General features: G+C 44.3%; 1 protein-coding gene across 1 annotated transcript; it reads left to right on the top strand.

Annotated features, from left to right (window-relative positions):
- Positions 1-6042, top strand: LOC118974237 (5-hydroxytryptamine receptor 3C-like). The gene is made up of 10 exons (XM_037027614.1): positions 1-67; positions 1617-1783; positions 2259-2303; positions 3008-3117; positions 3402-3571; positions 4090-4250; positions 4881-5021; positions 5213-5291; positions 5528-5743; positions 5849-6042. The coding sequence occupies exons 1-10, from the start codon at positions 1-3 to the stop codon at positions 6040-6042; spliced, it is 1350 nt and encodes a 449-aa protein (XP_036883509.1).
- The last annotated feature ends 11249 nt before the right edge of the window (positions 6043-17291 follow it).

The raw sequence follows: 17291 nt of genomic DNA, 5'->3' as shown, positions 1-17291 counted from the left end.
ATGGAAGGGGGGTGGCCCACTGGAGGGGGCCTCCTCCTCTGCCTCACTGTCAGCCTTCTGCTTCAAGGTAAGATGGGGCAAGAACAGGAAAAAATGAGAACACTGTTTCGGGCAAAATCCAGAAACTCTCTTACTCTCCAGAACTAGAGTGCAACCAAAATAGCTTGCTTAAACATTGCCTTTCTTTGTAGTGTCTATATTTTTGTTTCCTTTGGGGACACGTGAAAACCTGTTTCACTGATCAGTACACAGTCCCTGTCTCATTTCCCTGCATAGGCATCTACCAAACTGTCTGTCCTACCATTTTACCACAATTCCATCCCTTTATAATATCCAACCGCTCCTTTCTGCCAAAATATAATAAGTATGGCCCTGGCCAGTGTGGCTCAGTGGGTTGGGTGTCACTTCACGAACCTAAAAGTGGCCAGTTGGATTCCCAGTCAGGGCACGCGCCTGGGTGGCAGACCAGGTCCTCGGCGGGAGGTGCATGGGAGGCAAAAGATTAATATTTTTCACATCAATGATTCTCTTCCTCTCTTTCTCTCTCCCTTTCCCACTCTCTAAAAATAAATAAATAAAATATGTTTTTTAAAAGATACAGTAACTGTGGACAAGGTAGCTTGGTCCTATTAACAATAACATAACTCGTCACCCACCTCACATGGGAAGACCTTGTAGAAGAAGAGCATGGAGAGGAAAGGACAACGTTGGCTTCCCTTAGTATCTTTCTCCTTAGCTTGGATATGTACCTTACGAGTTAACCAACATGGGGAAGAGAGTGGAAGAGGCATGGGAAAGAACTTGCTGGGCTATAGTTACAGGAATAACCACAGAGCCACCTAGGGTTGGATCGCAGGTGAGGTGGGCAAAAGGGCTTTTCTCATCTTTTGATGAGAAGGGCTTTTCCATCTTCTTATATAGCTTCACCAACCACACAGTGAGTGGTCACTGAAGTCTTCTCAAGGTGGTGATGATGAAAATGGCTCCCACTGATCTTAGACGAAGTCATTGAATTTGAGAAGGGTGCGGGACAAGCACACAGCAAGTAGTCAATAAATTCACATACAACTTCCTTAAGTCTCCATGTATTTACACTGCACTCATGTTTATGTCTCTCCAAACTTTTCCTTTCCAAAAATGGGAAAACGTGAAAGTGGGAAGGGAAAATTGAAAAAATTTTAGGGAAATTTTGGTTAGTGTCTATGAGGAAGAATTACAATAGAGCTAGAGAGAAAAAAAGTATGGTCAAACAAGAGCCAAACTTTAAATGCATCTAAATGTTGCAAGTATGGAAGGAATAAGACTCCCCAGAGGGCCTATTTGCATATAAATTTGGGTAGTCTTTACATGGGAGCAAAAGCACAGGAAGAAAGTGCTGATCCCTGAGCCCTGAAAGGTCAGCTCACCACATCACCTTCCGCCATTTGCCTCACAGACCAGCGCACCCTCCCAGCCCTGGCAGTAAGAGCTTGGCCTTCAAGAAGGAGGGGCTCACATGCCTCACCCCACGTCCACATGTTGTTTCTCTGTTGAGAAGCTCTCAGACCCTGGCACTCTTCTCACTTAGGAAACACAAAAACCCTATTCCCATCTCCTAAGGTCTCTGCTCTCTACAGGAAGGGCAAGCACTTTCACCATCAGCTGCTCAGGTTTTGACCAGCATGGGGTGGACCTTGTTGCCTTCCAGACTGTGTTTAAACAGAAGGACTTCCGTCCAGTTATCAATTACAGCATCCCCACTCAGGTCAACATCTCCTTCACTCTGTCTGCCATCTGGGAAGTGGTGAAGTCTAACTACATTCTCTCCATAGGCTGCTAATAGGGAATAAGGGGTCTTTACCCTGTTAACCCAACTTCGCACTGGTCCAGTGGTGAGCAGTGAGTCCTCTGAATGGATGTTGTACAAGTTAGGTGTTCATCCCATGGAGTGGAGAGATATGAAGGGGAATGCTGCAGTGACATTTCTGCAGGGTACCTTTGTCCTTGAATAATGCCCTTGTGGGAATATTCTATAAAGAACATATCCCCAGTAGGTCTCATACTGGCTTTTTTCTCCTACAACCTGCATTTTTCATACAACTGAAAAATTTTCATGCAACCTGTGTTTTTTTGACCCACCTTTCTTTTGGAACTTGTGAGTGAAAAGCTGAACAGTCACGTGGGGCCATTTAGGAAACAAAGGCAAGAGGCAGACTAGGACCTGATCTCAAGGCATTAATCATCCTGGATGGGTTTTTGTGTGTGTGTGTGTGTGTCAGAATGCACAATTTCAGCTGCTGACATCATTTCTGTGGTTAAAGATGGTATGTAATGTCATTTTTCTTATCTCTCCTTCCCTTTTTTTCTGGCTTTGCAAAAATCACATTTCTGGCTTTGCATTTGACAGTGCCCAAGAGAATAGACACATCTGACTAGGATGAGGCCAGTAGTTTTCTGGCCCACCAAACAACTTTGAAAGACAGATGGAAAGTAGAGGAAGAAGAAGGACAACACAGTTGGAAGCCCCCAAGGAAGCTTCAGGGCCCAAATATATGTAGCACCCAGCTTAAGATTTCCCTGAGTGGAAAGTGAAAGCCAGTAAGACTGTGTCAGCTAGAGAAGGGGAGGTGTTATCGTGAGGATAAGACGAACCAGAGTGCAAAAGAAAGTGAGCTCAACAAACCAGCATGCATGGCAACGTGTACAGTATGATCCTGTCTGTGTAAGTAAAAATGCGTGCTGGAATATGTACTAAGTTTTTTCTAGAATGACACACAAGAAATTATTAATAATAGAACTGAGCTGGGGATATGAAAAGAGCCAGAATGAACTGAGAAGGAAAAAGATCGCTTTTTATATTATAACTTTCCAGAATGGTTGAATTTTTATCATATACCCATAGTACATACATTTAGAAAAATACATACATATGTATATCTTTTTAAGGGAATGGAAGGGCAGGGGATGCTGACATAAACTAGTTCCAGGTTTCAGCCATAACCATCCCTCTGTGCTCTGTGTGCTCTAGACCTGGAATAATCCATTCATGCGCTGGGACCCAGGAGAATGTGGTCATCTCAATAAACTCACTGTAACAACTGAGAACCTGTGGCTTCCAGACATCTGCATCATAGAATCGTGGGTATCAGGGCTGGGGAAGCTGGAGGGAAGACCTTTTCGCAAGGAAAAGACCTGGTCTGCTGGGGAGTGCAGGGAAAACCCATTCCATGCAGCCACTAACAACTTATTTCAGGGAGGAGTACAATCACAGCTGATCAGCTTCCCCCCAGGACCTGGGAAAGCGGTGGGCACAAAAGATGAGAGTAGCCCTCATGAGCAAAACTGGGAAGCCTTGCCTTAAGAGAGAAACTTAAACTGATTTGAAACCAGAACACTTACTTCCCTCCCCTCCTGCCACCTAGCAGGGAGGTGGATCAGACCATGGAAGGCCTCTCTGCATATGTGGTTAATACCGGTCACACTGTGTATAGCAAACCAATGCAGGTGACCAGCATCTGTAGCCTGGACATCTTCTTCTTCCCCTTTGATCAGCAGAACTGCACATTCACCTTTGGCTTTGTCCTCTACACAGGTGAGTGGTGGTGAGGGTTTCAGTTTGAGGTAAAATGAGATCAACTAGTGGGGTAGCAAAAAAGTACACACAGCCAGAGTCATTTTAACACATAAAAAAAGGGACAGTCGAGTATATGCTAACTGGGATAATGTGGATGGTGAGGTGGGGGACTTAGGAAAGGACAAGACTTCCTGAGAAAGCCCAGAATGAAAAGCAGGCAATTGAGAAGCAAGGAAGTGATGCCTTAGGGCAATAAAAAACATAGCTAGCCCTGGCTGTTGTAGCTCAGTGGATTGAGCAAGGGCCTGCGAACCAGAGTATCGCGGTTCGATTCCCAGTCAGGGCACATGCCTGGGTTGCGGGCCAGTTCCCAGCAGGGACGCATGAGAGGCAACCATACATTGGTATTTCTCTCCCTCTCTCCTTCCCTTCCCCTCTAAAAAAAAAAGGTAGCTAAATCAGTTTTCTAATTCATCTCTCTGAGCTCTGCACAAGTCAAGACTGGAAGTGAGTGAGTTTCTTTGTCTCCCCTGCAGTGGAAAACATGTTGCTGGGCATGGAAAAGGAAGTGTGGGAGAGAGCAGATACCTCGAGTGACACTGTCTGCACACAAGGGCAGTGGGACCTCCTGAGCATCAACAAGGCCGCCCCGAAGATGAATGTGGGCTCCAGTCTTTTTGACCAGATCATGTTCTATGTAAGCCCAGAGACTCTGGCATGGGTGTCCGTCCCCAGATTTCCATCTTTGGACCCTTCTGAGTCCCACAGCCTCTTGCTTCTTGCTCCAATACCAGAAGGCCCCTGGGCACCATATCCCTCAGCCTTCCTCTCTCCTGAGTGTCCCTAGGCAGCCCCCTTTCTGAGACTGTCAGCTCTGGCCTTGGTTTTCTTTGGTGGGCATTGGGGAATCTCTTTCTCTAAGATTTTATTTGTTTGTTTGTTTGTTTGTTTGTTTTTAGAGAGGGGGGAAGGGAAGGAGAAACAGAGAGAGAGAAACATCAATGTGAGTGAGAAACACCAACCAGTTGCCTCTTGTACACATCCCAACCAGGGACCAAACCTGCAACCCAGGCGTGTGCCCAGACCAGGAATAAAACCTGCAACATTTTGCTTTTTGGATGCAAAAAGTGGCTCTCCATACTGAGCCACACCAGTTGGGGCAGTATGGAGAGTCTTGTTAGTCATATGTAAGCTGCTCCTCACCATCAAGTCCCAGAAATAGCTCCTGTTGCAATGAGACACTAAGAAACTAAGGAGCTGGAGCATCCTTAGGTCTCCCTTAAGTCTCCTAGCTTCACCTGGCTCTCTGCTCTCTCCTCCCCACCAGGTGGCCATCAAACGCAGGTCAAAACTCTATGTCATAAACCTTCTGGTGCCCAGTAGCTTTCTGGTTGCCATTGATGCCCTCAGCTTCTACCTGCCAGCAGAAAGCGAGAACCGCGCCCCATTCAAGATAACCCTGGCTGGCGTAGCTCAGTGGATTGAGCATGGGCCTGCGAACCAAAGGATCACGGTTCGATTTCCAGTCAGGGCACATGCCTGGGTTGTGGGCTAGGTCCCAGCAGGGAACTCATGAGAGGCAACCATACATGGACATTTCTCTTCCTCTCTCCTTCCCTTCCCCTCTAAAGATAAATAAATGAAATATTTTTTAAAAAGATAACCCTTCTGCTGGGCTACAACATCTTCCTGCTCATGATGAATAAACTACTCCCTGCCAATGGCACCCCTCTCATCAGTATGTACCCTCTTCCCCAACTATTGGACAATAGTTGGAAAAGAAGGGGAAAAAAGAGGCAGGGTAGGCAGTTGACCTGGCTAGGGCTGCTGAGCAAATATGGCAAAAAAAAAAAAAGAAAAGAAAGAAATCATCTCAGAACGGGCTCTCTGTGTAAGACGGAGAAAAGGAGGAAGAGAGTTTGGTAGTTCTTCTGCACTTGCCTCACTCTGGTGTGCTCTTTACCCCCACCCCAGGTGTCTACTTTGCCCTTTGCCTGTCACTGATGCTGCTCAGCCTGCTGGAGACCATCTTCATCACCTACCTGCTGCACCTGCCCATCACCCAGCCTGCACCCATGCCCCCGTGGCTCCACCCTCTGCTCCTCTACTGCACCAGCCCAAGGAAATGCTGCCCCACTGCACTCTGGACGGACAATGTGGACCCAGGGCTCATCCCCACTCACATGTCAGGTAAGGGAAGTCAGCACTGCCCATACTCTCTTAACTTCCACAACTCCCCACTTCTCTCATTGTGTTTCCTTCCCCCTTCATAGCGAGTATCTGTCTTCTCCATAGGCCTGAAAGGGCCCAGGGAATTGGTGGGGAAGAAGCTGGAACCCAGAGAGGAAGAGTTAAATGGGAGCTCAGGATTGACAAGGGCCCAGCTAACTGACCTGTGGGTACAGTTCAGCCGCACGATGGACACTTTCCTCTTCCGCCTTTACCTGCTCTTCTTGGCCTCCTCTATCACCACCGTCATCGTCCTCTGAAACACCTAGGAGCTGAGATCTAATGTGCCAGAGTGCCCCGGTGTCCGGATTTCCTTAGCCTCAGCTGACCATCCCAGACCTTGCTGTTCCACCTGTGCAGTCCCAGATGCACCCAGGACCCCTGTCCAGGCCTCCCTGCTCCAGTCACTGCTGACTCTCAGAAACAGGAAACCCCGCCCCCCAATAGAATGGAAAATAGTGCAGATACTTTAGAAAACAGTTTGGCAGCTCCTCGAAGTGTTGAACACAGAGTTACTATATCACCTAGCAATTCCATTCCTAGTATAAACTCAAGACAAATAATAACATATGTTCACACAAAAATTTGTACTCAAATGTAGCAGCATTATTCACGATAGCTAAAATGTGGAAAGAAACCAAATGTCTATTAACGGATGAATGGATAAATAAAATGTTATATATCCATAAAATGGAATATCATTCTGCTATAAAAAGAAATGAAGCACTCGTACATGCCAAAACACGGATGAAAGTTGAAAATATGACAAAATCTAGTCACAAAAGACCACATATTATACAATCGCACTTACATGAAATGTTCAGAATATGCTAAACTATAGCTGTAGAAAGTAAATTAGTGGTTGCCTAGGCCTTGGTGGAGAAAGGGGCAGGTGAATGAGGAATGATTAATAATGATTACAAGACTGGGGTGATTAAAATGTTCTAAAATTAACCCTGGCGGGTGCATCTCAGTGGACTGAGCACCGGCCTGTGGACCTAAGGTTTGCCAGTTCGATTCCCAGTCAGGGCACATGCCTGGGTCGTGGGCCCAGTCCCAAGCTAGGGCTGTGAGAGAGGCAACTGATCACTGTTTCTCTCATACATCATGTTTCTGTCCCTCCTTTCCCCTCTCTCTAAAAATAAATGAATAAAATCTTTTCAAACAAAGTTCTAAAATTAGATTGTGCTGATGATTACATAACTCTATATTAAATATACTAAAAACCACTGAATTTTGAACTTTAAATGGATAAATTTTCTGGTATGTAAATTATATCTCATTAAAGCTGTTAAACAACAAGAAAAAATAAATAACCCCACCGCAAAATTGTCTCTGCCCACCACTTCCCCCTTGCTTACTCTCTCATTCCACTGCTCCCCACCGCCATATCCTCGACTCTGACTCCTGGATCCGTATATCCAACTTCCATCGTGTTTGCCCCTGCTGTCCTCCACCATCGATGACTCCCAAGCGGCCCAACTGGACCTCAGATCCCCACTCACCTGTCAGGTTTCTATGCTTCCTTCCATCACCGCAGCTTCCACCACTCCTAACTAAACCAAACTGTCACAGCCAGACCAGCTCAGGGCTCCTTAACAGACGGTGGCAATTCAGACATTGTACCTAAAATGGTAGTGCCCAGAGCCTTGAACGATTTTGCATGGGGAGGGAGGAGGGTGGGAAGTGCAGTGAATAATAGCAGCCTTGCTTCACTTTCTGCAAGTGAAGGTGAAATACAGGACTGGGGTAGGGATGCCCACATTGTTCAGCAGGCAGGTGAAGCCCTGTGTGTGCAACTTGCCATCAGGCTTAAGTGAGAGCTTCTGCTTCTATGGACAGTCCAGTCATCTGGTTCCCAGAATAGCTACATGGAATGAATAAATGAGTGAGACATTCATTCATTAATTCATTCATTTATCCAATCTTTACTAAGTGCTTACTTACAAAGTAGACTTTTTTTCCTAAGTGCTATGGAAATGGCAATAAATAAGACATATGGGAGGAGACTGATTTTCTAAAATAACATATTAAATAAGATAATTTTTACACTGACAACTGTGCTGAAGAAAATAAAAAAGTGTAATAGGACAGAGAATGACACACAGATTAATAGGATGCTCCAGGAAGGCCTCTCTGAGAAAGTGACATTTGTGCTGGCCCAAAAATGAACGATGAGACAAGGATGAGATAGGCCCTGGGATGTCACACTGGTATACCCATGAGGGAGGGTGGGGTGACACGTAACAGGCACTACATTCATAGAAGCCATCAGAGTAGCTGGGATCTTTGGATGAGTGAGGTGAAAACTGGAGGGAGAGTCCCATGTTGGTTATTCGTTTCTATTGTGTAATGCTTAAGAACTGTGAGGGTAAGCACTTACACTCCACTCAAAGCATTTAGAACAGTATCTTTGAAACAGTTTTGATGGCAGAATCTACTTTACTCATCCATGCATACTGCCTCACTCAAAAAAGAACTGGTGATGATATAGACTTACAAAGGAACAAAATGAAAAGTACCAACAAAAATTGCTAGAATTACATATGAATTTGCTTACTAGATACTATAGAAGAGAATATGAGTTTACACATGTTTTTTTAATTATAAAACAATGCCGGAAAACTTTAAGTAGGTAATATTTTTATTACACTTATCTTGACATTATATTACAAGTTATTCAACTAGCTTGTACTATCTGAAAGTATATCACCAACGTAATGTCACTGCACAAGCAGATTTGGGGGTATTTTATGCACCCCTCAAAGAAATAGAGACCCAACCACAATAAGAAATAGAGACCCAACCACAAAGCAGAAAACTACTTTTGACGAAAATATGGGTCACAACACCCTAACAGAGAATCAAACAATCCACGTGACATTAAATAGATGATGGATAACTAAACAAAGCTAGCAGTTTATTACTAAAAAGCACGCACAGCACCTCAGGTCAATGCTGTTGATGCCCTAATTGGGAAAGCCCTGGCAATGGAGAGAATTCCAGCAGTTCCCAGGTCTGCCGGCAGGCTGTTCAGTGACATTCCCAGAGGCTACAGGATCTCAGTACAATGCCAAATTTGAATCCTGAGGACACTTGGGTAATACGTAAATTTTGGTGTACAGTTGCCCCATTTGAGCAATCCTGAATTAGCACGTTCTTCGTAATAAGTAAAGCTAAAAGGAAGTCCTGAAGGAAGGACTTCCTTCAGCCTTTCGAGAGGCCCTTACTGCCCTCTAGTGGGGACCCTACTCAGGCCTCTCTGAGACCGTAGTGACCTTAGGATCGGAGAAAACCGGTATACTATGCGTAGTGTACTTACCTTATCCATGTATCCCCAACTAAAATTTGGACACATTGTCAGGTTTTTTCTTTTGATTTGTAAAATCATTTCTTTGAACAGCTTTTTAAAAATCTATAAATAACATTGCATTCATAGACTTAGTGGCTTGCTTTTATTAAAAAACTAAGTGACATGAAAAGAAATACGACAGCCACAATGAAAACAAAAGAACACGTATCAGCTAACATGCACCTGTAATTTCCATCATTGACTTACTGTTTGAGTTGATGAGCTATTATTCCATTAGTCCTTGCTGAGCAAGAACGCTTCTTGTTTGAGTAGCAATGGGTCCACAGTGAAAGAGACATGTGGGGGCTTCCGCTGCAGCGGTCATGAAAGGTTGTTAGGTTAGGCTTTTCCCTGGCTCAGACATAGAAAAGTTATTTTGATAATAGTAGCCATCACTGACTGAGTACGTACTTCCTAAATGCAAAGTTCATTACATTCATTATCTCATTTGATCCTCACGGCAATTCTATAAGGTGGATTTTAACATTATTCCCAGTTTACAGGTAAAGATGCCAAAGAAGAAAGAGGTTAAAATCCTTCCCCAGGATCACACAGCAAGTAAGCTGTGGGACCATTCTGAACCCAATTTTGTCTAATTCTTCATCTTATATTTTACCACAACCAGATCATTGCCAAGGAATGCAGAAATAATCATTCTTGAATATGAAAAACTAAGCATTGAACTCAAATCCAGAATAATCTCTGGCAAGGATTCTCCCTCACCATTCTGTTGGATAACTCCTAACCTCAGGGTGTTACTCTTCATGGTGGCCACTGTCAGTGAAGTGCCTCTCACACACACACACACACACACACACACACACACACACAACTGCTGAAATCTGAATGAGCTCTAGGGACTACGCTGTTCAAAGACAATTTTCAAAAAAAGACTCATAAATATGTATGAAAGACTTGACTGGATTCACACACTGCATGAGAGAACAGGAGACTGTGATAACTGGTTTGAAGAAAGAGTCAAGAACCACAAATGTGTATGGAGTAAAGAGAGTGAGTTGCGAATAGAGGCAACTTTTCCACAGGAGGACAAGATAGAGTTGGCAGGTGGATGATGTTAAACTTTACCCGAGCCTTATGTCCCCAGAAAACCATGATGGTTAAGAAAATCTTCCCAATCATTTGCTTTCTGAACCACCCCCCACCTTTTTGTGTCCCAGCACATGGCTGACTGCAAAGAGCTGCCTATCCCCATAGGGCCTGAACAAGACCCAGTGCCCACTCTTTCTCAGGACCCCCACAGGAGTCAACTGATTCCCCCGTTTACCTATAACAAGGCCAAACGTGAACTCTTCCCTTTACTTCTGAACCTGCCGAAAAGACCAGACAGATCCTCCAACTCCTGGTTCTTTGTCACATGACTGATCCACAGAGATTAGAACTGTTTACCTGCTAAAACTATCTGGACATAGAGGTCAACGTTGCTCTGTTGGCACCTGCTGTTTAAAGTCTGCCTCTGGAGAATTCTCAGCCTAGCTTTTTGTGGTTATAGTTTTTTTGTTTTTGTTTTTTATATTTTTGGGAGGGTGGGGTTCTTTTTTTCTTAGACAGAGGAGAAGGGAGGGAGAAAGGGAGAGAAATATCAATGTGTGGTTGCCTCTCACACGCCCCCCTACTGGGGACTTGGCCTGCAACCCATGCATGTGCCCTGACTGGGAATTGAACTGGTGACTTTTTGATTCACAGGTTGGTGCTCAATCCACTGAGCCACACCAACCAGGGCTGGGGGTGACAGTCTTTCACCTGGCACTGGCAGAGTCCCACCTCAGCAATCACTGCTGCTGCAGACCCCTCTGAGCCTCACCCAGGGCCTCCACCTTGCCTTCATAGTCCACCTCACAATGTCCACTATGGAGGTGCATTGTTCATCACGGCCCCCAGGGCAGTTCTGGGGCTCTCAGTGCAGCCTTCGTCCACCCTCCACTTGGGGCACAGAGAAACTTCTGGCATCCTTTCACATCTGATAGAGAACAAGAGAGGAGCAGGAGGGCTAACTCAGGCCCTCCCTTGGCCTAACCACTCTGCACTCTTACAGCTTCCACATATCTATCAGTTTGGGGCCACAAGGCACTGCAGTCCCTTTCCGGGATCCCAGGTCAGTGGTAGAACATAAGTCCTCTCTCCTTTGGCTTTTGTCTCAGCCTATTTAGCCTGTTCAGCTTACCACATTAGCTTTCATCATTTGCTTTCAAGCGCAAACCATCCTCCCTGGACTGGGTGAGGACCAAGCATTTGTGCTACATCCCAAGCATATTGGGAAGTAACCAGCATTTGAACGAGGAGTGACCCTTCTCCCCCATTCTCTGTCTCATCATTGTGGGTATAGAGTACAGCAGCCTCAGATGAACTTGGGTTCAGATCAAGTCCAGTTTCTGCCTCTTAATTATCTATTTGATCTTAGGAATTTGCTTCCTCCTATTGTACCTCAATTAATTCATTTATTGCTTGAGGATAAAAATGGTTTCTACCCAATAGGGGCTTGGAAGGATTAAAAAAGGAAATTGATTCAGAGGGCTTAGACTATATCTGGCACATAGTCAGGGCTCAATAAACGTTAGCTATCATTATTAAAGGCAGCATCACAAGCCATCCCCAAGCTCCTGCCCAGGACTCCTTTCATATAAAGAATGTGAAAGTTCTCTCCCTCTTCTCAGATACTGTATGTCTGCTACAGGGAAGGCAGTACTTTCACTACCAATTGCTCAGAGTTTGACCAGTGCAGGGTGTATGCCCCTGTTATGAATTCGGTATTTGACAGGAATACCTTCCATCCAGTTGCCAACTCCAACATCCCGCCCTAGTTGACATCTCCGTCACTGAGTCTGCTATCTGAGATGTGGTGAGTGCTGCCCACTCTAGCTCTCCTTGGTATCCTTAATTTTCTCCCAACACCTAGCAAGGTAACCCTTAAAACCGCTGACCACCTTGCAGCTTCCTCCATTGTTGCTCTATGGCATTTGCCCCATGGGGATCTCAAAGGAGCCCTGTCCAGTTCAGCAGGATCAAGTATAAACAGCACATGGAAGAGAGTTTCTTTTCTTCTTACCCAGTGATTCTCTACACTGGCTGCGTACCAGTGTCCAGTCCCTTCTCCCAGAGGTTCTGATTGGGTGGAACACGGGCATCAGTATTTTCAAGCTCCTCATTTGATTCTAAGATACATCCAGGGTTGAGAAGAACTACTGTAACCCAGTCCTGCTGTGAACGCTCCTGCCCATGGCCTAACAAGTGTTCTTTAACAATCTTTTGTCCTTGATCTATAATGTTGGCCTTGATCACAGCACCACTTGTATATACATTGGGGGCTGGTAAGCAAAAATGTTACCAGTGCCCTGGCTGGTGTAGCTCAGTGGATTGAGCACAGGCCTGCGAACCACATGATCGAGGTTCGATTCCCAGTCAGGGTACATGCCTGTGTTGCAAGCCAGTTCCCAGCAGGGGACTCACGAGAGGCAACCATACATTGATATTTCTCTCCTTCTCTCCTTCCCTTCCCCTCTAAAGATAAATAAAATCTTTAAAAAAAAAAGAAGTGTTTTAAAAAAATTTTTTTAAATGTTACCAGCAACATGCCCAAAACAGGGTGTTCTTTTGGCAGAATGAATAGCTACAGTCCTTGTCATCATTCCTGAGGCTGGAAAGGTATGGACAACGCTGTTTATTCTCTCCCTTCATTTACAGTCAGAAAGGATTTTAAACCATGATAATACTTTGACTCTTTATACATGTAACAACATAGCTTTAAAACACATGAGGAAGAAATAGAAACATCCACAATCGTGGTAAGAGGTTTCAATACACATATACTGCTTTCCAAAGAATAAACATACAGTGATTTTTAACAGCACAATTAAGACTCTTGATTTAATAAACACATCAAACATTGTGCCAATAAATATGCATAATTTTTCTGACACAAACAGAATATTCTCCCAAACTGACCATACCTTTGGCTACAAAGACTATGTCAACAAAATCATATCACACCACAATCTCTGTATACAATAGAAACTAACCACAAAAGGATAACCCACCACCCCCAAAACTTTAATTCTTGGGAATTTAAAGTTAGCCTTTGGGCAAAACAGAAAATAAAACAATTAAACAGAAATTAGAAGTGAAGAGCAAGAAAGTATGAAAATCCATTGGAATATATTCCAAGTATAACTCAATGCAAAAGTTATATCATTTTTAAGTATATATTTTATTGATTGTGGGTGGGCTCTGAGGGCAGAGCCCCACCCCTCATCCACCACAGATGAGAAAAAGTCTACCAAAACATGATCTGCTTGGGGAGGAAAGGTGACTGATCTCTCAAAGGAGAAGGACCAGGAGCCTGTTCCCCAATAGGCTTTTATTGGGCTCAGTTTGCACAGGAATAGAGGTAAAGCTCATCAATCATTGTCAGGCAGTAAGGATCAAACAATAGCCTATTCAAAGAACTATGAGAGCTTATTTTGAGTCAGGGTTAGTTAGCTAAAGGGCTATAAAACTTTGGGAAACAAACTCATTTCCTACTTGGATCCTAATCGGAAAATTGAGGGTATTCTTAGCAAAGCAGTTTTCACAGGATTTTATGCATTCTTTCTTAGGCCTGATACCAAGGGAACCACCTGTTCCTGCCCAGGGTTCCACCACCCTTCGGCATTGTTTCAGGCTTAAGTCAGGCAGGGGAAACCAGGCAGCCAAGAGATTAGGAGATTTCTTGCAGACAGAATGAGGACTCAGGTTATGTCAAAGCCGAGGGGCGAGGGTCCCTTTTTTCTATAGCCCCCCAAGTTCTTCCCTGAAGGCCCCTTCATGACCATGCCTGTCTTAGGTCATCCCTCCCTTGAAAAATCTTTGAAGATTTTATTTATTTATTTTTAGAGGGGAAAGGAAGGAGAGAGAGAGAAATATCAATGTATGGTTGTCTCTGGTATGTCCCCTGCCGGGAATTGGCCTGAAACCCAGGCATGTGCCCTGACTGGGAATTGAACCCCGATCGTGTGGTTCACAGGCCCACACTCAATCCACTGAGCTACACCAGCCAGGGCTTGAGAAATCTTATCTGTCATTGGCTAACGAATCATCCCCCTCCCCGGGGGCCAAGCAAGGTAAAGTAAAAGGGGGCGGGGCAGAGGTGGTGCCCCTGCCAGGAAGATAAGCTTTGTCTCCTAAGTGGCTTATGGCCTCAAGGTCTCTTACTCAGCCTTAGCCATGGCGGGGTTACAGGTTCTGAAACCAGGCAGGGCAGTTCCCAACAATTGATTATGCTATTACAGTTGTCCCATTCCCCCCCTTTATTCCCCTCAGCCCTGCACACTCCCTCCCACCCACATTCCTCCCCCCCTTTAGTTCATGCCCATGTGTTGTACATGTAAGTTCTTTGGCTTCCACATTTCCTATACTATTCTTAACCTCCCTCTGTCTATTTTCTACCTACCATTTAGGCTACTTACTCCCCATACCTTTTGCCCCTCTCACCCTCCCACTCCCCTGCCAATAACCCTCCATGTGATCTCCATTTCTGCAATTCTATTCCTGCTCTAGTTGTTTGCTTGGTTTGTTTTTGTTTTATTTTTATGTTTAGTTGTTAATAGCTGTGAGTTTGTTGTCATTTTTTAATGTGGTTGAGTCACTAGGGAGCTTCTTAATTTTTTAAAATTTTTGTAAAAGATTCTATTCATTTATCTTTAGAGGGGAAGGGGAGAGGGAGAGAAATATCAATGTATGGTTGTCTTTCATGTGTCCCCCGCTGGAAACTGGCCTGCAACCTAGGCATGTGCCCTGACCGGGAATTGAACTGTGATCCCTTAGTTCACAGGCCCATGCTCAATCCACTGAGCTACACCAGCCAGGGCGAGTTTGTTGTCATTTTACTGTTCATATTTTTTATCTTATTTTTCTAGATAAGTTGCTTTAACATTTCATATAATGAGGGCTGGGTGATGATGAACTCCTTTAACTTGACCTTATCTGGGAAGCACTTTATCTGCCCTTCCATTCTAAATGATAGCTTTGCTGGATAAATTATTCTTGGATATAGGTGCTTGACTTTCAAGTCCTGGAATACTTCTTTCCAGCCCCTTCTTGCCTGCAAGGTCTCTTTTGAGAAATCAGCTGACAGTCTTATGGCCACTCCTTTGCAGGTAACTCTCTCCTTTTTCTTTTTTTAAGATTTTATTTATTTATCTTTAGAGGGGAAGGGAAGGAGAGGACAGAAATATCAATGTATGGTTGCCTCTTGTGAGTCCCCTGCTGGGAACTGGCCTACAACCCAGGCACACACCCCGACCGGGAATCGAACTGCGATCATGCGGTTCACAGGCCCGCACTCAATCCACTGAGCCACACCAGCCAGGGCTCCTTGTAAATAATTTTAATATTAATAGCGTTATCTGTGGTTGGGGCTACCACACTGGACAGTGTAACTTCAGAAGTCTCACTAGTAAAGGTCTTTGAGTGACCAACTGTCTCCATATTGAAATGTACTTACTTCACCTGTGTACTTGAAAGATATCTTCTCAAGGAAAACAATGCTAGGCTGAAAATATTTTCTCTCAACTCTTTGAAGATGTCATGCCAATATCTTCTAGATTTCATTTTCGCTCTACTGAAGTCACTCTAAGTTGTGCCCCCCTTAGGTAAAATATATTGTCTCTGGCTGTTTTTAATCTTGTGTGTGTGTGTCTTTGCTGTTTTGCAATTCTGCCACCAGTAAGTGCCACAGTGTGGCTATCATCCTCTGGCCACCATTGGGGAAACTGGTTATTTCTGCTGGTCGGCTCTCCAGGAGGGAGTTCCACAGCAGAACTCTTAGCAATGGTGACCTGCTTGTATGACACAGCCCTCCCCCTCCTGCTGTACACATGTTCCTTGAGGGAGGCTGGATAAAGGGTAGGCCAAGTACAGTGTCACACTGTTCCTACAATTCCTGCTCCGTCTGAATTCAAAACCATGATGTTTAAGCTGATACGTTTTTTGCTCTGGGCAATGCTGTCTCAGGAACCTTAAAACAGTTGGTGACAAGTTGGTACACAGCAAAGCAATGCCCTTTAGGGGGTGACGTTGTCTAACTCCACAAGCCACCCTCCAGCATCCTATCAAGGCCCAGCCAAGGTATCACACTGTATGTGTCAGTGACTTTTATCCTCCCTTCTTTTCTTCCCTTAAGTTTTTGAGTGAAATTTCTTTTGCATAATCAACTTCTTTTGATTGAGCTATAAAGTTTAAAGGATATTTCTTCAACAATTCTCAGTCTGGGAAACCAAGAGGATTGTTATATTTCTGGAGACGAGGTGTATCTTTGGAGGTGACAGAGAAGCTACCCCCAGGGAAGGAAGGGGTGGGGAGTGGAAGTTTTTCTGTCATTTCCTAGCAAGCTAGGACATGAACACTAAAAATTTCAGCTATCCCATAGTATACTAAGAACCTTCAACTTTCAGAAGAATTCCAGACCCAAAAGTAACTAGAAAAATAAATAAACAATGCTCATGGCAGTGAAAAATTGACTGTAATCCCTAAGCAACAAGTGAGTCCAGCTGAGAAGCACAAGAGGCCTTAAGATTTAAGTTCAAAGTGCTCTGATCCAGCAGTCTGATGCATGCAATCAGCAGAGCCCTAACTCTTAAGCAATACCCGGAAAAGGTCAACTCCAGTGCACGTATCAGGGATGCCCTGGAGGGAGCATACCTACCATTATTTTGACATTTTTGTCAGTAGAACCTGAAGATGAAAAAAGTGCCATTTAAAAGTTAGACAAAAACATGTCATGAGGAAAAGTCTCATGACATTAGATTTGGCAAAATTTCTTAGATATGACACCAAAATTACAGACAACAAAATTTAAAAATGGGTAAGTTGAACTTCATCAAAATTTAAAATTTTTGAAGCAGCAAGGGATAAGGGGACAGTCACCTACAAAGGAGTACCCATCAGACTGTCAGCGGATTTCTCAAAAGGGACCTTACAGGCAAGGAGGGGCTGGAAAGAAGTATTCCAAGTCATGAAATCCAAAGACCTACAGCCAAGATTGCTTTATCCAGCAAAACTTTCATTTAGAATGGAAGGACAGATAAAGTGCTTCTCAGATAAGGTCAAGTTCAAGGAGTTCATCATCACCAAGCCCTTATTATATGAAATGCTAAAGGGACTTAT

The sequence above is a fragment of the Sturnira hondurensis genome, unplaced genomic scaffold (assembly GCF_014824575.4).
Source record: "Sturnira hondurensis isolate 20B ecotype Veracruz unplaced genomic scaffold, ASM1482457v3 Scaffold0019216, whole genome shotgun sequence".
Lineage (NCBI taxonomy): Eukaryota > Metazoa > Chordata > Mammalia > Chiroptera > Phyllostomidae > Sturnira > Sturnira hondurensis.
This window is presented reverse-complemented; position numbering and strand designations above follow the sequence as displayed.